The following is a 26837-nucleotide window of genomic DNA, read 5'->3' on the forward strand; positions in this document are numbered from 1 at the left end:
TTTTCCATTTGGAGACTCTGCAATCTTCAGGATTCAAAACGAGTTCAATAGTTTTAGGGTCTGACCACCCTCTCCCATGTCCTTATTCCAATCCCCACACACAAGGCCAGATGATCAAAAGGGGTGTTATCATAAATAATCCATTGTCAGTCACTAACAGTCCCCAATAGCAGCTATTCATTCTCCCAGGCTGACCTTTACCCATGCCTTTGTCTGTCAAACTGCTGTTCTCTTACAAAAAAAGCAAAAGAATTGCATGTGTTGCAAATCAGAAATATAGAATCCATACAATGCGGAAACAGGCCCTTCGGTCCAACAACTCCACACTGACCCTCCAAAGAGTAACCCAGACCCATTCCTCTATCCTGTATTTATCCATGACCAATGCACCTAATCTGCGCATCCCTGAACACTATGGGCAATTTAGCATGGTCAATTCATCTAACCTGCAGATCTTTGGATTGTGGGAGGAAACTGCAGCACCAAGAGGAAACCCACACTGAAACGAGGAGAATGTGCAAACTCCACATAATGCTTTACTCTGAAAGCTTAGATTAGATTAGATTACTTACAGTGTGGAAACAGGCCCTTCGGCCCAACAAGTCCACACCACATCGCCGAAGCGCAACCCACCCATACATTTACCCCTTACCTAACACTACGGGCAATTTAGCATGGCTAATTCACCTGACCTGCACATCTTTGGGCTGTGGGAGGAAACCGGAGCACCCGGAGGAAACCCACGCAGACACGGGGAGAACGTGCAAACTCCACACAGTCAGTCGCCTGAGGCGGGAATTGAACCCGGGTCTCTGGCGCTGTGAGCCACTGTGCTATCATGCCACCCACTGTTCTCTTATTCATTCTCTCTCTCTCTCTCTCTCTCTCTCTCTCTCTCTCTCTCTCTCTCTCTCTGATCTCTATCTCCACCTATAATTTGCACCAACGTCTCCTCTATATCAATCTTTTCCTCACTACCATCAGTTTTGAAGAGGGGTCACTGGACCCGAAATGTTAACTCTACTTTCTCTCTCCACAGAATCTGCCAGACCTGCTGAGTTTTTCTTTCTAACTGTTTCCATTTTTTTTGTTTCTGAATTCCAGCATCTGCAGACCTTTTTTTGTTAATAGTAATGAAAAGCCATTTGGCGCCCAAAGTCAAAACGAACCAGCAATCAAGTTAATCTGCTGTTTATTAAGCAATAACGAGGTGGCACAGTGGTTAGCACTGCTACCAAGCAGCGTCAAAGACCTGGGTTTGATTCCACCCTTGTGTGGAGTTTGCATATTGTCTATGTGGGTTTCCTCCGGGTGCTGTGTTTTCCTTTCACAGTCCAAACAATGTGCAGGCTAGGTGGATTAGCCATAGCAAATGCAGGGTTACAGGGGCTGAGTTTAGGAGGGATTCCCTTCAGAGGGTCAGTGTGGACTTGATGGGCTGAGTGGCCTGTTTGCATACTAGGAATTCTATTATTCTAAAGATCTATTCAGAAGATGCAGTTTTATTAAACACAAAAAATGAAATTTATGGAGTTGAACTTGCAAATATTGTGAACTACTGTGAACTGTTAGAATCAAATAATCTTACAGTACAGAAGGAGGCTATTTGACCTGCTGTGTCTGTACTGAAGGAGCTACCCAGCCAGTCCCACTTTCCAATCCCATTCTCCGTAGCCCGCTAAAGTCATTACTTTCAAATATCCAGTTCTCTTTAGGGACTGCCTATGGTATCCTCCACCACTTTCCCTGACAACTCCAAGCAAGTAAGTTTCTCCTCATCTCCCTCCGAGCTCTCTTGCTGACAATCTTGAAATTGTGTTGAGGTCGAATCTCTCAATTGTCCTCTACAGGCCGAGGTGCAAGATCAAAGGACAATCGCAGAGTGTGAATGTGAAAGAAGATCTGAAAGAAAACTAAATAAACAAGATTGTTTTTGCTCTCTCACTGCGGCTGGAGTAGACATCGAGATAAATAAGTAACTATAAGTCAACACTATTGCAGAACCGTACATATAAAAAGTTGTGAAAGATTGTTTTCAACGCAGTCAGCTTGACACAGAAAGATCATTTCCCAAGACTTCTCCAACCTGCTGACATTGACTGTTTTGCAACAATGGATCTATTGCTCTTCCTTCTGTGCTGTTCTGTGTTTTTAACTCCAACAGTCCTTTCACCGTTGTAAGTATTTTATGGATTCTTTAGAGCCCCTTCTAAGTAATCAACATAATGGGTAACATAAATATGGTTTGATCCCCTGTCTCGGGAGGTTACAAAAGTGCTTATGCATTCTCCTCACGAGGGCATGGTCTAATTTATGTTTTAAGACTATGGGAACATCACAGCAGGTTATTGGATCCTTTCTGTTGGATGCACCATTCTTGAAGATCATGGCCTTTTAAATTGTAGTTTCAGGTCCACTTGCTCGTTTGTTACCCAGTTGCTCCCTGACTTATCAACTAAGTACAAGACAGTGAGGTTTTCAAGTCTAAGATTCAAGAGGGTTTCAAGTGAAAGTTTACATGGAGATGTGGTGTGCCCAGGGACTGGGATGCAAATGATTTTAGATAGCATTGAACCAGCTAAGTCCAACAGGGTGGCCTGATATACCCCCTCAGAGTTGGGAGTGTGGTGCTGGAAAAGTACGGCAGGTCAGGCAACATCCAAGAAACAGGACAATTAACGATTCGGGCATAAGCCCTTCATCGGGAATCATTCCGGCTTATGACCGAAACATCGATTCCCCTGCTCCTCGGATGTTAACCTGCTATGCTTTTCCAGCACCACACTCTAAACTCTGCTCTCCAGCATCTGCAGTCCTCACTTTCTACTGACATACCCCACCTCAGTTAACAGCATTAAAACGTGTGAGAGTTATTGCATTCCACTTTGGTGAAATCTTTATCTGTGTAATTCATGGGATATGGGTGCCGTTGCCTAAGCCAGCATTTATTGTCTAATCCGAATTGACTAAAACTCAATTTCAAGTCAATCACATTGCTGTGGGTTTGGAGTCATGTATTTGCCAGACCGTGGAAAAATGGCAGATTTTCTCCCCTTGTTGGATATCAATGAAGTAGGTGTGTACATTTTTTTTTAACAACAAATAAAAATGGTCACCATAAGGCTAGCTTTTAATTCCAGATTTTGATCGAATTCAATTTTTGACTGGAACAAAGACCAATGTCACTATCTGCCATGACGGAAGTCAAATCCAGATCCGCAAAGCATTCACCTGGGATTCTAGGTTACAATCAGTCATTTTATCAATCCATTCACATTACCCTCCACCTCCAAAATTGCCCACTTAAACTTTCTGCAACGAAGGAGCAACCTTTTTTTAAAAAAGTTGGCTCGTTATGAATTTCAGATGTCTTTGTAACATCAGCAATATGCAAGGGCTTATTTTCATTTTATTAGTGGACTTGGCAGTTCTTGATATCCAATAGCATTCAAGAGAGTTTTTAGCTTAATTGCCTCCTGTTGTGCATCAGAGAAGATGATTATCTTTGTGACAACAGCATGATAAAACTGGCCAGGGCGCAAAGCCAGCCAACTGTTTAAATTTGCCAGTCTTCCTACAGTGCAATTGCCACAATTGCTCTATTGAACTGGGTCAGTTGCAAGCTAGGATGATGACAAGCCAATTTCGATCTAATCTGATGAAGACAAAGTGATCCCTCAAAGACGCGTTTAATGTAGTTAAGTTCAACCAGTCATTAATACCAATTGTTAAGTTATACTTGATGCTGCTATTATGTGTCAATTTGTACAAGGTAAAAGACAACTAGCTAGTCTCAGCTCCAAGTTTTGCAAAGGTTGAACTTAGAGCGGAAGGCTTGGTAAATACACATTTAAGTTCCCATGCTCCTCCCATGCTAGTTGTATGTGCTATCATAAGCTCAGAGAAACACTAAAAAAGGTGGATCAAGTGGCCAACGCTGGAGGAAATCCACCACCCATTGTTCTATTCGGATGTGTGTATCCTTCAGTGAAGGTGTCCATTTAGCACATTGACTACAGCGTGTTTTCTCATTTCTATTTCCCTAGATACTTAATCACTGCCCCCAATATTATTCATGCTGGGGTGCCAGAGACTATCACCATTCAATTGGACAGAATAGAAAAGTCTGTCAAAATCAAAGTTTATTTATTGGACACTTTGACATACACGCGTTGTTCAGAAGAAGTTGACTTTGAACTAAATGCTGGGAACAACTATCAGGAAATTAAAACTGTGACTGTAAGTTACAATCAGTTTGTGAAAATGAAACTGTACCTGTATGTTCTATCTGGATTCTCTCATGTTTTCTGTTTTCAAAGGACACACTGCCTTAAAAAGTCATTACTATGCTAATATTATCCTTTACTTAGAGAATGATTCAATATAATAATGTGAAAACAACTGAAGGATTAAAAAGAAATATATCCATGGGAAATTTGACAACTTTGGCAGGCATCTACCCACCAAGATGCACACAGGAAGTCATGCGTCAAATCACTTCTATAATTATTGAGTGAACAATAGTTTAAAGAAAGCTTTCCCATTCAGAGGTGAAGAATGGCATTTTTATCAAAGTAACTTAAACAGTATGATGTGCCAAGCCTTAGAACCTGGACCATTTCATGTTTTAGAATACGGTAAATTTACTCTATTGGAAATAGATAATAGATGGAAACTGTCCTTTTTATGGTTTCCATTGGCCAGGTGTGCAACTCTGCTGACACTGTCTGTCCGCTGACACTGAAAATTATTTTCAGTGACCATATCACATTGCAAATGGGTCATGGTGTGACTCAGTGAAATACTTGAATGAATTAACTAGTTTTACCATTGTTAACCTCCACGATATGAAATCCCACAGGCTCTTCCTCATCCCATCAAGGAGGCTAACATTTGGTCACGTCGAACCAAATACATTTCTCTTGTTGCTGAATGTCCAGAGCTGTTTACAAAAAGGAGAATGGTTCCAATCCTGCTGTCATCAAAAAAAGGTTACATATTCATTCAGACGGACAAACCAATATACACACCCAATGAAAATGGTGAGTGTGACAACAATGTATACATTTCAATATTTACGTTCACTTAATAATATCCAAAATAAGAACCAAGAGTTGTTTTCACTGCTGACTGACTGAATTCATACAGAATAGATTCTGAAATAAATGTGAGCACTTCCCTTCATTCATCCAGGATTGAAAACTTTTCTTTAACCTTTCAGAGATGTAGCTGCAGGGTGGCACAGATTGGGGACATATGGACATCTTGGCTAATGTGTTTGCATGTCAAATTTCACAGTTCCATCTTCCTCTAATATACTGCAATGTCCTTGTCTATAAGTAATGTACCTACCTTTGCCTCAGTATTTAATTGTTCCACTGTGACCACCACCTGAGGTAGATGCTTTCAAAGTTGTAGCATCCTCCGAGAGAAGGAAAAACAATCTCCTGTCATCTTCACTTAAATGATGACACCTACTCTTTAAACAGTGCCCACTAATTCTTGATTCACCTACAAAAGAAAACATCAACATTGTCAAATCAATATTGTCAAGATTGCTCCAAAAGTTTACATTTCAATCAAGTCGACATTTTTCCAAACTCCTATGGAAAAAAGTCCAACCTTCCCTCACATAAAACACATTCAGTGCAAGTAGCAATCTCGTGAACCTCTTCTGAACTGCCCCCAATGTGTTTTCATCCTTCCTTTAATAGGGAGGTCAAAATGATGCATAGTGTTTAGAGCGTGGTCAATTCCTCTTATAATAAAGGATGACATTTAATTAGCATTCTGAATAATTTGATGTACCTGTGTTCTCCTATGATACCAGTTTAGGTACCATAAGTTTTAATTTAGCACTTTGGTTATCCTGGAGCTTAGTTGCTGAAAATATTCAAAAAGATTGTAAATGCCCTTTTAACTAAAACATAAAAAGAATGTAATTAATGAAAGTCGCAAAAACAAGGAACCAATCCTTTCTCAACAACACCCTTTGCAGATATTCAATACCAGTGAAGTACGTTCTATCTGAACTAATTATTTTCTTACTTCACAGAATCTTTCCACATTGGATGGACCTACAACCTCTTTCCAGTTTTGAGAGTCCAAATTTCTTTTCAGTACTGATACGACACTCCTACAGACCCATAACCTGGGGATTCTAGAACCTGATTTCTTACCTTTGAAGATCATTATATTCTGCCCTGATAAGGGAAAACTGTTCTTCTGCAAAGTGAAAACTTCTTATTTTCAGAACTAAACCTAGCCATGATTTCTGACCATTTGTTTTTCTGTATGAACTAATTCTCAGTATAGTAAGCATTTCATCAATTATTTTTACCAGTGCCTGACTATGTATTTAACATTAGTGACATGCTATCTTGTACATGATGTATTCAGTTCACCACTCCAAGCAATTTTCTGACCTCTTTTATTAAAAAGAATACATTCATAGAACTGAATGTGAAAACTAATTCACTATACTTTAAAATCCACGTGATAATTATATATTATACACATTTAATATAGTACTAACATTTGTGACACATACATGAGAATACATTGTTCTTCCTGCACCTCTGAATCCTACAGGCCTTCACTATTTTGACAATGCTTTGGTAACATCATTTCCCAGGTTATACTCCATCTATAGATTTTTGCCCAGTTGCTCAACTTATCTATATGCATCTGCCATTTCCTATGTGTTCTTCTGATACACATCTCTGTGTATCTTTCTATTGTTTGAAAAAAAAAAGGTAATCATGACTTCACTCCCCTTATCCATCTCAATGACTGTAAGAAGCTAAGAGTCGGAACAGAATCCACGTCATATTCTGCCAATTAGAAAGGGACACATTTAGGACTTTGCTCTGTTCTCTTCCATCACAGCCAATCTTCTATCCGTATTCAGATGTTGCATCCAACACCATGTGCTCCTACTTTGCATATTAATCATTTATGTGGCGCTCTGTTAAGTTCATTTGGAAATCCAGGTATGGTAGCCTGACAGACTCCTCTTTATCCACAGCACATATTACTGTTTCAAAACAACTCAAATAAATTGGTTCAGCTTGATAAGATGTAAAATATGAGATCCTGAGGAACTGTGACAGGGTTGGTGAGGAGAGTACTTTCTTTTGTGGGAGAATCTTTGAACCAATCACCAATTTTGGCAGGCAAGGTGGTCAGTTTTAAAGATGGCCGTCCACTGGTCCAAAAATCAACCAACTTCTTGTTACCAGCAAAAGCTGCATTGGTGAACCCCAGCAGATCCACATTTTCTGCAATTCAGCTTTCAAATATTGTTAGTTCAACCAGTTGTTTGCACTGTGTCTGTCAGGCTACATGCTTTCAAAACTGCAACCACACCTGCAACCATATTTTTGACATGGAGACTCAACTGCTCCTGGGTGCAACTGCAGACAACATTTCCACTTGCCGACAGAACTCACTTGCCGACCAATCAGCTCCAGTTTTACAAGCACTATAAATGGCTATTTCCATTGAGGCTTTGTATTCTTGTGATTCTGTTCTATTGAGTGCAAGAAGGAAAGCACGCATATGTTAGCTTCTCCAGCAGCATTTGAGCAAGAGGTACTCCCCGATGTTTGTCTGTTTCCACAGGCTCTTTCCATTTCCAGCATTTTATTTGGATAGCCTGGCACTATTCTTCTTTCCATAGATCACTTGACACATCTCTGCATTCAACTTAGTCAACTTAGGTTGCCCTTTTCAAACACCGCTCCAGTTCCTTTCAGCGACCAGCAACCACACTCCCCAACCCAATCAGCTTCCTCTGCCAGCCAGCTGCTATAGGAGGGTTGTTATTAAACTGGAGAGGGTGCAGAAAAGATTTACATGAATGGTGTTGCGAACTACAGAGCAGCCTCGATTATCCAACAGGCGGGGAGTAATTTGTTCGGATAACTGATCATTTGGATTCCCTCACCCCTGCTGCAACAAGGTTCCTACTCCTTTCAGCATGTCACTCGCCCATCTCCACCAGGACCTTTGTGTGTTTGTAGGCTGTCGGTGGCGGTTTAAAGATCAGGCTCTCGGTTGGGGTGCCTGCTGTCGATCGGTGGTCAGTGGTTTGTGGGCAAGCTGTGTTGTGATGAAGAGCAGGAGGGACAAACTCTTCCTGAGGTTCCCCCAACAACCACAGCCATGGAAGGGACGGACGGTCGTTTCTTAGGCCAGTGAGGCCCTTGTCACCCCGACTCCTCACAGATGGCCTCTCGCGATCTCTCCACTATGTCATCTTGCTATCTCTCCGCCATGTCCTCTCGCGATCTCTCCTCTCTCATTGGTTAACAAGTTGACTGAACAGCACATTGAGAACTTGTTTGGATAATCCAACATTCAGATAATTGATGTTCAGATAATCAAGGTTGCACCGTCAAGGGTTTGGGTTCTACGGAGAGGTTGAATAGGCTGGGATCTCTTTCCCTGGAGTGTAGGATGTTGAGGGGTGACCTTTTCGAGGTTTGTGCTGGGCATAAGTAAGGTGAATAGCAAATCCCTTTTCCCTAGTGTAGGAGAGTTGAAAAGTAGGGGGCATATTTTTAAGGAGAAAGTGAGGTCTGCAGATGCTGGAGATCAGAGCTGAAAATGTGTTGCTGGTAAAGCACAGCAGGTCAGGCAGCATCCAAGGAACAGGAGAATCGACGAGTCAGGCATAAGCCCTTCATCAGGCATATTTTTAAGGTGAGAGGAGAAAGATTTAATAGGGACCGGAGGGGCAATTTTCTCACACAGAGGCTGGTTTGTATGTGGGATGAAATGCAAGAGGAAGTGATTGATGCAGGTACAGTTACAACATTTAAAAGACATTTGGATGTGTACATGGACAGGAAAGGTTTAGAGGGATATGGGCCAAATGCAGGCAAATGGGACCAACTTAGTTTAGGATTAAGGTCAGCATGGACAAAATGCACTGAATGATCTGTTTCCATGCTGTATGACTCAATGACTATTCTAGTGAAACCCATTGAAACAAAGTTTGGAAGAAGTCTATGAAGGTAAAAAGACTTATATCGGTTACTTTTTATGATTTCCAAAAGCCCAAAAGGATAGAAACCAAGTGGGTTTCTATCCTTTCCATAACAGGTTATCGACTGCAGTTTTTTCAATAACACCTGTAATGTGTATTGAAACGTCCCCAGACACTGCAGAGGACATTGACACTGAGACAGTGGATATCAGGTCAAATGACCATAAACGTGAGTAACATCGTAGGTTTCAAACAACAATAACAAGAGCAACGAGAATTAAAAAGGAAGAGGTACTGAAGATATTCATTCCAGACCCTTGTGCCTAAACAGCTGGATGCACAACATCAATGGAGAAATAATGAAACACGGAATTGTAAACAGGTCAAAATTGCTGGAGGGCAGAGATCCTAAAGGTTAGGGAATTTCAGGCAGCAGCAGTGTTGCTAACAGTAGGGAAATGAGTGCTGTAAGTCATGGTGCAGATAATGGATTCTACCCTCTCCCTACTCATATGAACAAGATAGGTTTTATGTTCAAATGTAAAATGACATTTCTGAGTCCAAATACATACATAATGCTCTTTCAGGCACCATTGAAAACTTAAGACTTTCAAGAGGGTGTGTGACACTCCAGAAGGCATTGGATAATCATTTCAGTAACAATAATGTGAAAGGATGTGAGAAAGACACAGGAGATTGGCACTAGATAATGATGTTCATTTAACCAGCAGTGCAGATATGATGGACAGGATAGCCTCCTCTTGAGCTGTAACAGATCTGTGATTCTATGATTCCACAAATTCCATAAAATTCCATTTACACTTCCCTTAACCTTACAAACCAATGTGTTGACTAGAGTCCATTTGTTTTGTTTTATGTTACAGTTCAGTTCAGGATCTTTGCCCTTGACAATTACATGCGACCAGTAGATGAGACCATCAGAATAACTACATACGTAAGTACATTTGGATATGATATGGCAGCAACCTCGTGCTTCTTAAATATATTTCATGACTCCAGTAGAACAGATGATGTAAATTTGATCAGTGATTTGCTTTGCTGCATTCATTCATTCCTAATCAATGATGCCCAGAGTTTGTATGGTGCTAAGGGTTTAGGGTGGCACAGTGGTTTAGTGGTTAGCGCTGCTCCCTCAGTACATAAGAGACCTTGGTTCAATTCCAACCTCAGGAGAGTGTCTATGTGGAGTTTGCATGTTTTTCCTGTGTCTGTGTGGCTTCACCTCCATAATCCAAGTAAGTGTGGGTTGGCCATGACAAATATGGGGTGGGAAACACTTTGGAGGGTTGATGTGAGCTGAAGGGCCTGCTTCCACACTGTAGGGATTCTGTAATGATTTAACATGATACCGCTGAAGTGCAATCATGCGGTTTTGTTATGTACCCATTTCCAGTTTATGATGCATTAACAGACAGAAAGAATTGCAAATGTGACAGGTCACATTTTGAAAACTCATCTTCATGAGATCTAGACAGCAATGGTAAAGCTAACATTTATTGCCTATCCTTGATCGCTCTTGAACTGATGTGATGCCATGCCATGTCAGAGGGCAGTTAAGAGTCAGGCACGCTCCTCTGGGTCTGCAGTCACATCTCGACATGACCGGGCAAGGAGAGCAGATTTCCATCCCTAAAGGACATTAGTGAACCAAAGTTTGCTTTTGTACAAGTATAAAAAACCGTTGCATGGTCACCATTTTGGATGAGCTTTCACAAAAGCCCTGATAAGTTTCATGACTGCCATTATGAACCTAAGTTTGCATTCTAGGGTTTTGTGAACATGATGTCTATGAATGAATATTTGAATCAAAATGTTCGTGTCTTCAGGTAGGAGACTTTGATTAGTACTGAAAAATGTCAAGTCACAAAGGTCCAATGGGACTATTCTTCCGTTACAGAGAGGTGGTAATTTGATTTGATTTATTGTTGTCACATGTACCAAAGTACAGTGAAAAGTTTTGTTTTGCGAGCAGTAGAGGAAGGTCATAGCAAACAAGGAGGTACAGATCGGAGGCTGCTTTGACAAAGTGAGGTACACAAGGCTATGGCTGCAAAGCAAGATCAACATTCAGTTTGAAATTAGAGAGGTTGATTTAACAGTCGACTGAACTTGTCAGTGTGTGTGCTTCAAGCTTCTGTACCTCTGCCTGAGGAAAGAGGTTGGAAGAGAATATCACCTGGGTGAGAGGAGTCTTTGATGATGTTGACAACCTTTCTGCAGCAATGAGAAGTAAAGGTGGGCTCTGTGGATGGGAGGTTGGCTTCTGTGATTCTCTGGGCTATGCACAGAACTTTCTGTGATTTCTTACAATCCTGGGCAGAGTAGTTGCTGTACCAGGCTGTTATTCATCTGGATAGAGTGCTTGATATGGGGCACTGGTAAAAGTTTAACCCAAGGGTCACCAACTCAGGTGAGGGGAAAGATTGAGAAGAGTAAACCATCAAAGCAACCTCAACCAATGTGGAACTCAGCATATTCTGTTAAGTGACACTAGCCAGCTATCCAGCTAATGTGCCAACATTGTATTGTGTTGGGCAGCATGGTGGCTCAGTGGTTAGCATTGCTACCTCACAGCACCAGGGACCTGGGCTCGATTCTAGCCTCAGGTGACTGTCTGTGTGGAGTCTGCTCATTCTCCTTGTGTCTGTGTGGGTTTCCTCCCTCAATCTAAGGATGTGCAGGGTAGGTGGATTGGCCATGCTAAATTGCCCATTGTGCTCAGGAATGTGTGTAGATTAGGTATGTTACTCAGGAGTAAATGTAGGGGAATGGGTCTGGATTTAGCTTTACCAGTGGTGTCCAGATCCCATGAAGATTATTTTTCAAAAAGTAACCTGTCTTCAGAGGTCGTTGTAGACTTGATGGGCCGAATGGCCTGTTTCCACACTGTAGGTATTTGAAAAAAAGTCTTCTTCATCAGATCTGAATGACAACATGCCTCTTTGATCTTCTCAGGAAAGTTTTGAAGTGTTTCTCCTGATTCATGCACTAGATTCTTGGCAGCAAGGGGAGCAGGGGATGAAACTGTAAACAGTGAGGAATGTCCTGAGGTCAGAAAATGAAATCTTTGAAATGACAGCAAATTCTACCACAGAGAAGCAGACTCTGAGGCCAAATAAGTAATAACAAAATTATAAGGTGGTTGGACAGAGAAACTGTTTCAGCTCATAAAAGAAACAAAATCAAGAAAGCACACCTTAAAGTGTACAAATAAAGAAAGGTTCTTGTGAAATAGAAAAATATTTCATGCAATGAGATATTCGGACATGGAATACACTGCGGGGAAATTGTGGAGAAAGGAGGTTTGACTGAGGGATTCAAGAGCGCATTGGATGGTTATTTGGATAATAATAGTCCGCAGGGATGTGGGGAAAGGTCGGGGTTTGGGCAACGGAACCAGTGCAGGCACGATGGGCTGAATGACCTCATTCTGTGCTGTAACAATTCTGTGAGAGACTTCCATATAACATTGTCGAGTTTGAGTCATGTTGAGAGCCAGAGCTGTAATCACATCTAAAATTAAATGTATCACCTTCCCCTGTTAGAACTCCAGAGGTATGCAGTTTCCCAGCTATTTATTGAAGTCAAAATACGGATTGACCCAGAAGCTAAAGATTCCAGATATCGCAAAGTGAGTTGCAAGAATATTTCAATAGTGCCTGTATTTGTTCAACTTTTCTACTTATTTTTTATAATTCTTTAACATGCACATGCCAGTTTTTGGTAATGATATGCCCATTATGGACTAATAGGCTAGATAAAGGTAAAAGAACAAGCTGCTATCCTCGGCTGCAAATCAATGAAAACATTAACAACTGATTCTAATGTTACTACGTATACATTTTCAATACCAAATTGTGAAAGCTAAGAACCAAATCTAAATAATGAAAAGGGAATCCAGATCCAATCACCTTCAACTGCATCATCAATAATCTTTCTCACATCATAATTCAGAGTTGGGCTCTTCATGATTATTTCACAATGTTCAGCGTTATTTCATGATACTGCAGGATCATTTGTCTGCATGCAGCAAGACCTGGTTACATTTCAGGTGATAAGCAATGCACATACCTCACAAATGCCAGGCAATGACACTCTCCAACAAGTGGCAATCTATACATCATTCCTTAACATTCAGTGGAATGACCATTACCTAACACTCCACTAAAATCCATATATTTCCCCATAAGCTGTCCATCACTTACAAGGTATAAGCCAGGCGAGTGATGCATCAGGTCCAACTTCCTGGATGATTGCAGCTCCAACAATACACAAGGAATTCACTAGATTAGATTCCCTACAGTGTGGAAACAAGCCCTTCAGCCCAATCAGTCCACACCGACCCTCCGAAGAGTAACCCACCCAGACCCACTACCCTCTGACTAATGCACCTATCGGCACTTTAGCATAGCCATTTGCCTGAGCTGCACATCTTTGGACTGTCGGAGGAAATCGGAGCACCCGACGCAGACACGGGGAGAATGTGCAATCTCCATACAGTCACCCGAGGCTAGAATTGAACCTGGAACTCTGGTGCTGTGAGGCAGCAGTGCCAACCACTGTGCCACCCCAGAGACATGATTGAGACATATTAGTGTTAATCCTACCAAGAGAGATAGTGAATTCTAAATTCAATCTAATTTGGAAGTTTTAAAAAAAGCTAGTCCAAAGGCAACCATAAAACCATTAACGATTGTGATAAAAATCCATCTGGTTCACTAATGTTCTTTTCAGGAAGGAAATCTGTCATCCTCAACAAATCTGGCAATCATGTGACTCACATCAATGTGTTTTTTTATTAACTGCCCTTTGACATAGTCCTAGAAATCCATTCAGTTCCAAGGGCAAATAAGGAAGTGTTAGCTCAGCCAGTGATGTCAACATCCCATGAATTGAAAAAAAAGCAAGGTTTGACCTACTATATTGACAAAGCAGTTTGCTTGATTGTCAGCACATTCCTCAGCAGTCATCCATCACAATCTTGACTTGTGCCCCAGCTTTTGTTAATTTTTACAGTTGGAGACAGGTTCATGCACTATGAAGCTACCTTTCAGTTCATGAAAACCTGCTCTCCAATCACTAAAAAGAGTTAGACATCCTATAGGGGAAGACAGCCAAGAGTGTAATAGATGGAAAATTGGTTTGGGTATTAGCAGAGAATGGCTCCACCCATAAAGTGGCACGGCTGCTCTGTGGTTAGCACTGCTGACTCACAGCATTAGAGACCCAGGTTCAATTCCAGCATCGGGCGGCTGTCTGTGTGGAGTTCGCCCATTCTTTCCATGTCTACTGGGCTTCCACAGGGAGCTCTAGTTTCCTCCCACAGTCCAAAGGTGTGCAGGTTAGGTGATTGTCTGTGCTAAATTGCCCCATAGTGTACAGGTGGATTGGCTATGGGAAATGCAGGGATAGAGTAGGGGGACATGTGTCTGGGTTTGGGTGAGATGCTCTTCAGAGGGTCAGTGCAAACCCAATTGGCCAAATGGCTCCTTTCTGTACTGTAGAGATTCTATAAGCACTGTCTATTCGACTTCAATGGAATCAGGCATCAGAAGTAGTGTATAACCAGGAACTTCCATATTGTACAGTTCTCTCATGGTTTTATCATTGAGGATAAAACAAAAACAAATGCTAAATACTGTTCTTTCATCAACAGGCCTGGCAACTGGCGCATTGAAGCGCAGTTTGTGGATTCACCGATGTCCATGGTATCTGCACAATTTGAGGTCAAGGAATTCGGTAACCCTCATTAACAATTTGTATTTAAGACACATGTATCATTTATCATGTGTTCCAGTAAATGTGGGCAGGGAGAAGAGAATGATTCAAATGTGCATAAAATTACCTTGGGTTGTTAACTGAGGCATTTGTTTTTGCCAATTATATACTAAATCCATAAAGCTACATACCTTTTGCACGGTACTGACTCCCACAGTGAGTTCTTATGGAATAAAGCCCACAGGATTTGAGACAAACAACAGCTGGTTATAAATGCATGGAAACATTTCACATCTTAACAAGAAATATAAGATCAATATTCAGACGTGGGCTTGGTATCTGTAATCAAACCTTTGAAACTACGCAAATTACATGAAATTAATGAAGATTTTAAAAAATAAATAAGGCTTAGTGCTTTCCACTTTGCCAGGTAATTCTGTACCTTTTTTATTGTATGTTGAAGAACAATACATACAGTTTATAGTCTGAAACAATAGGTAGAATATTATTGCCCTGGAGAGGGTTCAAAAGACTCTTCTCAGGATATTATCAGGTAGGGAAGCTTTGAGTTATAAGGAAAGGTTAGATAGGCTGGGACTGTTTTCACTGGAGTTTAGGAGGTTCACAAGGGACCTTACAGAAGCTTATGCAATGAGGGGCATATGTAGAATTAACTATAGATGATTTCAAGACTAGGGGGTACATTTTTAAGGTACAGAGAAGAGAGATTTTAAAAAAAGACAGGAGGGGCAACATTTTTTGTGCAGAGGGTCGTTTGCATTTGGAATGAACTTACTGAGGAAATGATGGACATGGGCACAGTTATAATGTTTAAAAGACATTGTATATGAATAGGAAAGGTTTGGAGGGATAAGGGCCAGGAGTAGGCAGGTGGGACTAGTTCAGTTTGGGATTGCGAAGGGTCTGTTTCCATGTTGTATGGCTCTCTCTAGCAGCGTCAACATTATTGTCTTTGAAATTTGAGCAGGATGTCACTACAAGAAAAATGAATGATCAAAAGTAAATTTAGCAATCTATTTCGAACACGCTATATATGTCAAGTTTCATAAAGACTAACTTACAGAACAATGTTAACTGATCAGTATGATTTATATTGTGAATGTAATGCTCAAAAGCAAGTAGCATTGATTTCAATATGTTTTTCTTTTGCTGAGGGAAACACCTTTATGTGAAATACAATTGGGTGTTCTAAGTTGGGAATTACATAGAATTCCATAATATAAAGAGGGTAATTTAACATATTGTGCCCACGTATGTGGATCTAGCAATAAACTCACCTTTCATATTTACCACCATGGCAGAGACTACTGACCAAATAGGAAGCAAATTGGAATGACTAATAATATATAGACCAGTTAGAAAGGTCGCAAAATATTACAATAACCCCTTAATAATTGTGTTAGCAATATATTAACTGAAGCATGTAAACTATTGGAGTGTTCTCTGAGTTTTGGGGTGAACATTTCTGAAGCTCTGTGTTTTTCCATTATGCTTGTTTGCTATGGATTTCCTAAGTTATTTTTCAGTAAAGAGAAAAAAACGTTTCTTAGTTCTCCCCAGTTTCGAGGTCGTGGTGACGTTGGAACATACGTTTTATCTGATAACAAACGATAAATTCAAATTTGAAATCTCGGCACGGTAAGTCAAATATGAAGATCGAATTAAATAGTCCTGTTAAAATGACCAAGCACCTCCAGCATAGTTTGTGTACTGTAGGGCTTTCATCTCCATGATTATTGAAAACATTAAGCTTTAAGATTATTTATGGTTATTATTTGATGTGTGCTGAACCGCTTTCCTCACACTTTATGAAATTCAGTTCTATTTTAAATCTTAGAGAAAAAAACTAACTGAGTTTAACTTGTCGATGTCCTATTGAATTGCATAGCCAATCAATGAAGTTTTGAAGTCATAGAGTTGGAGTCATAAAATCCCTAAAAGTGTGAAAACAGGCCATTCAGCCCAACAAGTCCAAACCAACCCTCTAAAGAGCTCCTCGGATGCTGCCTGAACTGCTGCGCTCTTCCAGCACCATTAATCAAAAATCTGGTTTCCAGCATCTGCAGTCATTGTTTTTACCCTGAAGAGTAACCCATCCAGACACATTGCCCTATGTTTACCCCTGACTAATGCACCTGAACACTATGGGGCAATTTAGCATGGTCAATTCACTGATAACTGCACATTTTTGGACTGTGGGAGGAAACCCATGCAGACATGGGGAGAATATGCAAACCCCACACAGACAGTCACCTGAGGCTGGAACCGAGCCTAGATCCCTGGAGCTGTGAGACAGTAGTGCTAACCACTGAGCCACTGTGCTGCTCGTGATCTCATAAAACATAGAAATAGGCAATTCAGCCCACCATATCTATTCCAACCAACAAACACCAAACCATACTAATCCCATTTACCTGCAGTTGGGCCATGGTCTAACGTGCCCTGGCATTTTAAGTACTTATCCAGATGTTTTTGTTGGATCTATTAATATCCAACAACCAATTTAATGTACTCTCAAGACACTGAATATTATAGTTATAGTTAATTTTCAAATGGTTACAAATGTCTGTGGTTCAAATAATATTCTGCAGTGAGTTTAATCACATACCTATGTCTACTCCTGTGGAAAACATGAAAAATGTCTTCTGTTGGTTTTATATTTGTCATAGACTATCAGCCAGCCTTAAACATCAAAACTGTGGAGTAACAATCCAGGAATATGCCAACATGACTTCACTTCAATTAATTTTAATAATGATTAATGAAAAGCTGCAAACATTTTTTTTCTGTATTTTCACTTCAACTTAGTTGAGCTTTTTGAAGAAGTAAGGCATTCGACAAGATTCCCCTTGGGAGACTGGTTAGCAAGCTTAGATCTCATGGAATACAGGGAGAACGAACCATTTAGGTACAGAACTGGCTCAAAGGTAGAAGACAGAGGGTGGTGGTGGAGGATGGTTCCATTTCAGACTGTAGGCCTGTGATCAGTGAAGTACCACAAGAATCGGTGCTGGATCCACTGCTTTTCATCATTTATATAAATGATTTGGATGTGAATACGGAACGTGCCAGCAGTAATTTTGCAGATGACACCGAAGTTGGAGGTCTAGTCGACAGCGAAGAAGGTTACCTCAGATTACAATGGGATCTTGATCCAATGAGCCAATGGGTTGAGGAGTGGCAGACGGACTTTAGTTTAGATACATGCGAGGTGCTGCATTTTGGAAAAGCAAATCAGGGCATGACTTATACACTTAATGGTAAGGTCCTGGGGAGTGCAGGTTCATAGTTCATAGTTCCTTGAAAGTGGAGTCCCAGGTAGACAGGATAGTGAAGAAGGTATTTGGTATGCTTTTCTTAATTGGTCAGAGCACTGAGTATAGGAGTTGGGAGGTCATGTTGTGTCTGTACAGGACATTGGTTCAGCCACTTTTTGAATACTGCACGCAATTCTGGTCTCCTTCCAAAAGAAAGGATGTTGTGAAACTTGAAAGGGTTCAGAAAAGATTTACAAGGATGTTGCCAGGATTGGAGGGTTTGAGCTACAGGGAGAAGCTGAACAGGCTGGGGCTGTTTTCCCTGGAGCGTCGGAGGCTGAGGGGTGACCTTATAGAGATTCATCAAATCTTGAGGGGCATGGATGGGGGCAATAGGCAAAGTCTTTTCCCTGGGGTGGGGGAGTCCAAAACTAGAGGGCATAGGTTTAGGGTGAGAGGGGAAAAATTTAAAAGGGACCTACGGGGCAACATTTTCATGCAGAGGGTGATGCGTCTATGGAATGAACTACTAGAGGAAGTGATGGAGGCTGGCACATTTCCATCTTTTAAAAGGCATCTGGATGGGTATATGAATTGGAAGCGTTCAGAGGGTTATGGGCCAAATGCTGGGAAATGGGATGAGATTAATTTAGAATATCTGGTAGGCATGAACAAGTTAGACCGATGGGTCTGTTTCCGTGATGTACATCTCTAGGACTCGATAAGAGATTTGGGTCCACATGTTTTGGTGGCCAAATATAAAGTATTGATCAGTTTGAAGCATTTAACAAGTGCAGTGGTCCTACTCCCAGCTGATGGATTTTGAGAGGACTCTAAATTCTATATAATGATATTTTAATGTTGCATTGTTCCCTCGTATAACTGATCAATGAAATGTTGAGTTATTTGGAAACTGATTCATATTGCTTATTCCTCTCCTACTCGGGAGTTAGGCGAGACGGAGGCGGAGGCAACAGTCTGATCTAAAACAACTGAGTTGTTAGAATCCTGAGGGAGCATATATTGGTCTTGGAGGGAGTATAGCATGGATTTACAAGAATGATACTCGGTCTTCAGAAGTTAAGTTGTGAGAAGATATGATACAAATTAAGCCTATTTTCTTTAGAATTTAGAAGGTTAAAGGTGGTCGGAAAGATGTTTTCAAGATATTAACTGGAAAAAACAGGTAGACAAAGATAAAATGTTTCCACTGGTTGGGGATTCTACAACTAAGGTACATATTCTGAGAACTAGGGCCAGACCGTTCAGAAGAAGCACTTCTATACACCAAAGGTGGTAGAGGTTTGGAACTCTCTTCCACAAACAGCAGTTGCTCTTGGATCAGTTCTTAATTTCAAAATGGTTATGGATAATTTTTATAACAAGAACAGGTATGAAGGGATATGGGCCAAAGACTCCATATGGAGTCAGGTTGTGGAACAGGCTCAAGGGGCTGAATGGCCTACTCCTGTTCCTGTGATCGTCTTTTTCTCCATAGGAATAGAGTTTTTATTTTCACTCAGTACATCTCCCTGTTGATTATTTATTAAAGACATACATATGGCAAGGCGGTGGAAGGAATGGCTTATGTGAGATTCGGAATTATTGACAACATGAAGAATCACACCTATATTCGGGGCCTAGAACAGCAATTGCAGGTGAGAAAGTTCCCACCTTCAAAGAATGTCACTGACCAATGAGAAGCTTTGCATAAACAGCAGAAATCCCAAATTAAGATGTTGTGAAACTTGAAAGGGTTCAGAAAATATTTACAAGGATGTTGCCAGGGTTGGAGGATTTGTGCTATAGGGAGAGGCTGAACAGGCTGGGGCTGTTTTCCCTGGAGCATTGGAGGCTGAGGGGTGACCTTCTATATGTTTAGAAAATCACGAGGGGCATGGATAGGATAAATAGACAAAGTCTCTTCCCTGGGATGAGGTAGTCCAGAACTAGAGGGCATAGGTTTTGGGTGAGAGGGGAAAGATATATAAGAGACCTAAGGGGCAATGTTTTCACGCAGATGGTGCTACATGTATGGAATGAGCTGCCACAGGAAGTGGTGGAGGCTAGTACGATTGCAACATTTAAAAGGGATCTGGATGGGTATATGAATAGGAAGGGTTTGGAGAGATATGGGCCGGGTGCTGGCAGGTGGGACTAGATTGGGTTGGGATATCTGGTCAGCATGGACGAGTTGGACCAAAGGGTCTGCTTCTGTGCTGTACATCTCTATGACTCTGCTCATTGTTCCCATTGAAGCGGCAGTCAGTTTCATGACACAATGTTTGTTGTCACTTCAACCCTGCGTCAGCTTTTCAACTACCAAACTCCTTCATTTCTGCCTTTGTTACCTGAAAATCCATTTGTCTTATTGCAGTCTGCACCATCCCACTTTGCATAAGTTTGAAGACATCCTAAGCCCACGTCTAAATTTCTCTCAGCTCATCTCATCCCTGTGGGTTCTCACCTATTCTGGCTCTTGCTCGAGCGAGTGCTAGTAAAATCCAGACCCTTGTTTGCAAACCCCTCCATCACCTGAAGCCACCATCATTCTGTCACCACTTCCAACTCCACAACACTGGGATCTCTGAGCTGATTCCTCTTCCTCTTCGACTCTCACCTAACTTTGGCCTATTTGGCTCTGTTACATGCTTCGCTTTAAGATGCTCCAGAGAAGTAATTTGAGAGTTTTATAGATTTACCATAGAAAATATTCTCTGGATTCATCACGGCTTGGAAAGCCATGGCTGTAAGAAACTACAAGGAGTTGTGAACACAGCTCAGTCCATCACACAAGTCAACCTTTCATCCATTGACTCCATCTATACAGCCCCCTGCCTCGGGAAGGCATCCAGCATCATCAAAGACCCCTCCCACCCACGGTTATAATCTCTTCCAGCCTCTTACATCAGGCAGAAGATACAAAAGCTGAAACACACACAGCAACAGATTCAAGAACAGCTTCTTCCCTGCCGTTATTTGATTTCTGAATGGAACCCAATAAATGTAAATTTAATATTGAGCTTGCTGTTTGTTCACCTTCTCTGCGCTGTAACATTTTTTTACACACTCTGTTCTATTACCCTACTGTACTTTGTGTGGTATGGTCAGCCTGCACTGCACACAAAACAAAACGTTTCACTGTACTTCGGGACATACGACAATAATACACCAAATCAGAAATGCTTCTATTGGGTTAGAGGTTTACAAAATTATGAGGGGAATGGATAGGGTAAATAGGCAAAGTCTTTTCCCTGGGGTTGGGGGAACCCAGAACTAGAGGGCATAGGTTTTAGAGTGAGAGGAGAAAGAGACCTAAGGGGCAAGGTTTTCACAGAAAGGGTGGCATGTGCTCTGTTTCCATGCTCTACATCTCTATGACTCTATAAATACAATGGTTTGGACATGTGTGCAAGGTTGTGACAAAAGATAAATGACTGAACACCCATTATAGACACTGACAGATGCTTCATTCAGTTGACTTCAATGAAAGTAAGTAATGTGTTCCCTTTCCCTTGCAAACTCGGTGCTATTTCATACCCAACACATGATTTAGTGCATTATTGTGTATGAGTAATCACACAACACCAGGTTACAGTTCAACAGGTTTATTTAGAAGCACTAATTTTGGAGCACTGCTCCTTCATCAAGCAGCTGTGAAGTAGGATCATAAGAAACAAAATTTATCGCAAAAGATCACAGTGTCATGCAACTGAAAGAATATATTGAACAAACCTAGATTGCTGTTAAGTCTTTCATCTTTTAGAATGGTTTCCAGGTTTTAGTTCTCTAATATGTAAATCCCAGAACATCTTTCAAGTCACATTCTCAAGATAACTTAAGGTTTTATAACAAAAAGGTGACATCTTAGGTCAGATAATGTGTTAAAAGTGTGAAGTTAGAGTCTGTATCCCAGTCTTGAGTCAGACTAGTTCTATTTCCAAAGTAGGAATTTATAAAATGTTACATGGATTGACTGCCTGCAGATTGTGTGATTTCTGAACAAAATAAAATGTACTGTATCTGCAATTACAATTGCAATTGTAAACAGAATGAGTCTGGTTTAAGATTGGGATACAGACAGACTCAAACCTCATACAATGCGACATCATCTGAGCTGAGATGTCACCTTTTTTTATAAAACCTTAAGTTATCTCGAGAATGTGACTTGAAAGAAGTCCTGGGATTTACATATTAATGAACTGAAACATGCAACTCATTCTAAAAGATGAAAGGTTTAACAGCAATCTAGGTTTGTTCAATATATCATTTCAGTTGCATGACCACTTTAACTTTTTTTGCTCTAAATTCTGTGTCTTATGGTCCTGCTCCACAGCTACCTGATGAAGAACCAGTGCTTGGAAAGCTAGTGCTTCCAAATACTGTAAACCTGTTGGACTATAACCTGGTGCAGTGTGATTTTTACCCCAGTTCAATGCCAGCACCTCCACATAATGTGCATTAGTAACCAGTGTGGCTTCATATCCTCAGTTATACACTGTAGAAATTGCAACATAAATCAGTTAGTCAAAGGCATAAAAGGGGAAGGTGAGGTAAAATGAATGCTCTGAAGCATAAACTAAAAACATGAATATTGTTGCTCATTTCTAGATCAAACGTGGATCAGCCGCATCTTCACTGACAACTGCAGATCTGGAAACAAAACTCAAAACATTGGGAAAAATGAATGGCTTTGTTGGGTACCATCTCTATATGGCAGTAACAGTTTTAGAAACAGCCAGTAAGTTAGCTCATCATAGCTCTATCTGTTTTCATCATCATTTTCCAGTTATGGACAAAGATAATGCACACCATATTATATCATACTTATCCACTGATTACTAGTCGATGTTCTGTCACTCATAAAGGTGGATAAATCCCCAGGACCAGATCAGGTGTACCCTAGAACTCTGTGGGAAGTTAGGAAAGTGATTGCTGGGCCTCTTGTTGAGATATTTGTATCATCAATAATCACAGGTGAGCTGTCGGAAGACTGGAGGTTGGCTAACGTGGTGCCATTGATGAAGGAGGATGGTAAGGACAAGCGAGGGAACTGTAGACCAGTGAGCCTGATGTCAGTGGTGGGCAAGTTGTTGGAGGGAATCCTGAGAGACAGGACATACATGTATTTGGAAAGGCAAGGACTGATTAGGGTGAGTCAACATGGCTTTGTGCATGGGAAATCATGTTGCACCAACTTGGTTGGGTTTTTTAAAGAGGTAACAAAGAGGATTGATGAGGGCAGAGCAGTAGATGTGATCTATATGGACTTCAGTAAGGTGTTTGACAAGGTTCCCCATGGGGCACTGGTGAGCAAGGTTAGATCTCATGGAATACAGGGAGAACTAGCCATTTGGATACAGAACTGGCTCAAAGATAGAAGACAGAGGGTTGTTTTTCAGACTGGAGGCCTGTGACCAATGGAGTGCCACAAGGATCGGTGCTGGGACCTCTACTTTTTTGTCATTTACATTAATGATTTGGATGTGAGCACAAGGGGTATGGTTAGTAAGTTTGCAGATGATACCAAAATTGGAGGTTTAGTGGACAGTGAAGAAGTTTACCTCAGATTACATCAGGATCTTGATCAGATGGGCCAATGGGCTGAGAAGTGGCAGATGAAGTCTAATTCAGTTAAATGTGAGGGAAAGCAAATCATAGCAGGACTTATACACTTAATGGCAAGGTCCTAGGGAGTGTTGCTGAACAAAGAGACTTTGGAACCTTGGAGTGCAGGTTCATAGCTCCTTGAAAGTGGAGTCTCAGGCAGATAGGATAGTGAAGAAGGCGTTTGGTATGCTTTCCTTTATTGGTCAGAGTACCGAGTACAGGAGTTGGGAGGTCATGTTGCAGCTGTACAGGATATTGGTTAGGCCAGTGTTGGAATATTGCGTGCATTTCTGGTCTCCTTCCTATCAGAAAGATGTTGTGAAACTTGAAAGGGTTCAGAAAAGATTTGTAAGGATGTTGCCAGGGTTGGAGGATTTGAGCTATAAGGAGAGGCTGAACAGGCTGGGGCTGCTTTCCCTGGAGTGTCGGAGGCTGAGGGGTGACCTTATAGTGGTTTACAAAATTATAAGATGTATGGATAGGATAAATAGACAAAGTCTTTTCCCTGGGGTTGGGGGAGTCCAGAACTAGAGGGCATAGGTTTTGGGTGAGAGGGGAAAGATATATAAGAGACCTAAGGGGCAATGTTTTCACACAGACGGTGGTACGTGTATGGAATGAGCTGCCACAGGAAGTGGTGGAGGCTGGTACAATTGCAACATTTAAAAGGCAATTGGATGGGTATATGAATAGGAAGGGTTTGGAGGTATATGGACTGACTGCTGGCAGGTGGGACTAGATTGGGTTGGGATATCTGGTCGGCATGGATGGGTTGGACCGAAGGGTCTATTTCCATGCTGTACATCACTATGACTCTATGACATTCCAACATCCTGTATATTTGGCTAATTCGTTTGAATGCTAAGTTTTGGAAGTGCAGCATTCAGGAAGACTCAATAATCAGGTTGACAATAGGGATTCATATGTTTCTGGGAGAGGGAACTTTATAAAGCACATGGATGGGCACTTGAAATGACATAATATTGAAGTTGTCCGAGAAATGGGAAATGGGGCTTAATATAGATAAATGAGAGGGCTTGCATTTTGGAAAGTCAAATCAAGGTCGGGGTTTCATGGTGAGTGGTAGTGTGTAAGGAGTGTAGTGTAACAGTGGGACCTTGGATTTCAGGTGCACGGTTATCTGAAAGTGGAGTCACAGGTAGACAGGGCAGTGAAGGCAGCTTTTAGCACACTGGCCTTCATCAGTCATGACATTGAGTATAGAAATTGAGAAGTTATGTTACAGTTGTACAGGACGTTGGTGAGGCTGCACTTGGAGCATTGTGTTCAGTTTTAGTCACCTTGTTATACGAAGGATGTTATTAAACTGGAAAGAGTGCAGAAGAAATTTGCAAGCACATTGTCAGAACTCGAGTGTCTGAGTTATTGGGAGAGGTTGGATAAGCTAGGACTTTTTCTTTAGAGCGTAGGAGACTGGGGGCGGGGGGGAATCTTATAGGAGTGTTTAAGATCATGAAAGGCATGGGTTAGGTGAATGCACTCAGTCATTGGGGAATTGAGGACTAGAGGGCATCAGTTTAAGGTTCAAGGGGAAAGAAGAAAAGGGAAGCTGGGGAGCAATTTTTTTACATAGAAGGTGGTACACATATGGAATGAGCTGCCAAAGGAAGTGGTTGAGGCAGGTATGTTAACATTTAAAAGGCAGTTGGGCAAAAACTTGGATAGATAAGGTTTAGAAGGGTATGAGCCAAGTGCAGGGAAATGGGGATTGCATGGGTGGACGTTTTGGTCGGCATGGTATGCCTTAATTTTTGCCTCCGTGCTGCATAAATCTCTGGCTCAATGGCCTACAGCCACTGGGGTGGGGATAAGGAGAGAGGACGTGATAACAGAACGTAACAACCTAAAAGAAAGGGAAGAAATTGGAGTTGGTTCACATTGTGTCTTAAGTCCAGAAGGCTGTCAAGTGCTTAATCTGAAGGTAAGATGTCGTTCCTCCAGTTTGCGCTGTGATTCACTAGAATCATAGACTCGCACATAAGCATAGAGGTCAGAGAAGGAATAGTAGGCGGCAGACAGGGAAGAAATCTAATGTCCACAAAGACAGATTTGCAGAGCATGTGAGTTGATGGGCAGTACATTAAATTTGCCATGATATGAACTCAAGTTAATGCAATGATGATGGAGTGGCACCAATTCCTGGCTTCAAGCAAGAGGACAAAGGCATATTTAATATCACTTGTGAGACTATATTCAGGACAAATAGGGAAACAAATCAAGGAGGTGCTGTCAATATTTCTCAGAAGTATTGCTACAGCACTGATGTAAGAGCTTTAAAGGTATGTATTTGGCTGACAGATATTGAATGACAGATCAATGTTGCACTTTTGCATGTAACCAATAGGCCACTAAAGAGTGAGCAGAATTAGGAAGATCAACTTTTCAGGAAAGTCACTGCAAAATGCAAGTGCATTTATCACGGTGTTAATAACTCCAGTTCTTCTAGAGCAGACAGGGAAAGTAGCAGTGCAAATGACAAAGTGGAGATGGGGAGCAGCTCCAGAAATGTGTACAAGAGAACTTTTGGGATCAGTATGTTTCCAAAAAAAAAGGATCTTCTTTCCAAGATCCATCAGGAAGATACAGCCGGTAGCAACATTGGAACAGATGTAGGCCATTCAGCCAACAAACAATCATGGTTGACAGAACACTCCAACAGCTTTAGGATCCCCAGCACCATCCCATTAAACCTTTACATCAAACAAAATTGTTAACCTTTCAAAATGTTACACTGACTGACTGAGACTTCACTGTCATTTGGGCTCATATTTTCCAAAGATTCTGAGTTTAAAAAAACACCCCATTTCTTATGGTATTGCCTTAATTTTAAAATTGTGACTCCTTGTTTCCAGACTCCCAAACCATGGGAAAAGTCTTACCTGTAACTACCCTGCCTATCCATTTAAGTACTTCGAAAGTTTCCATGAGAGCACCTTTAATTCTTAAAAGAATACAGGCCCAAATTGCCCAATGTCTGTTCATAGGACAGTTCCAGCATCCCAGGACTAAGTTTGGTCCCCATCTGACAACATTGTCTGTCCTGAGATTGGTTTTAAAACAGTTAACAGTCATAATCAGTCTAGCTTTATTTTTTTCAGATTTTATTAATTAAATTTAAGTTCTGCCATCTGCCACAGATGGATAGATAGAACAATAGATGTACCGGTAGACTGTGTGCTACTGGAAAGGAAGACTGT

The 26837-nt window shown here is 41.2% G+C and overlaps 1 protein-coding gene across 2 annotated transcripts in view; it reads left to right on the top strand.

Moving 5' to 3' along the window:
- The first annotated feature begins 2039 nt into the window (after window positions 1-2039).
- LOC122541325 (complement C4-A-like) overlaps window positions 2040-26837 on the top strand; it is a 155384-nt gene continuing 130586 nt past the window's right edge. For both annotated transcript variants that reach the window (XM_043677991.1, XM_043677992.1), the window contains exons 1-9: window positions 2040-2177; window positions 4047-4239; window positions 4862-5042; window positions 9877-9947; window positions 12559-12644; window positions 14670-14752; window positions 16303-16390; window positions 19562-19667; window positions 22621-22750. In XM_043677991.1, the coding sequence (XP_043533926.1) occupies window positions 2113-2177; window positions 4047-4239; window positions 4862-5042; window positions 9877-9947; window positions 12559-12644; window positions 14670-14752; window positions 16303-16390; window positions 19562-19667; window positions 22621-22750 (1003 nt within the window). In that variant the 5' untranslated portion in view covers window positions 2040-2112. The remainder of the gene's footprint in view (window positions 2178-4046; window positions 4240-4861; window positions 5043-9876; window positions 9948-12558; window positions 12645-14669; window positions 14753-16302; window positions 16391-19561; window positions 19668-22620; window positions 22751-26837) is intronic.

The sequence above is a fragment of the Chiloscyllium plagiosum genome, chromosome 37 (genome assembly GCF_004010195.1).
Source record: "Chiloscyllium plagiosum isolate BGI_BamShark_2017 chromosome 37, ASM401019v2, whole genome shotgun sequence".
Classification (NCBI taxonomy): Eukaryota; Metazoa; Chordata; class Chondrichthyes; order Orectolobiformes; family Hemiscylliidae; genus Chiloscyllium; species Chiloscyllium plagiosum.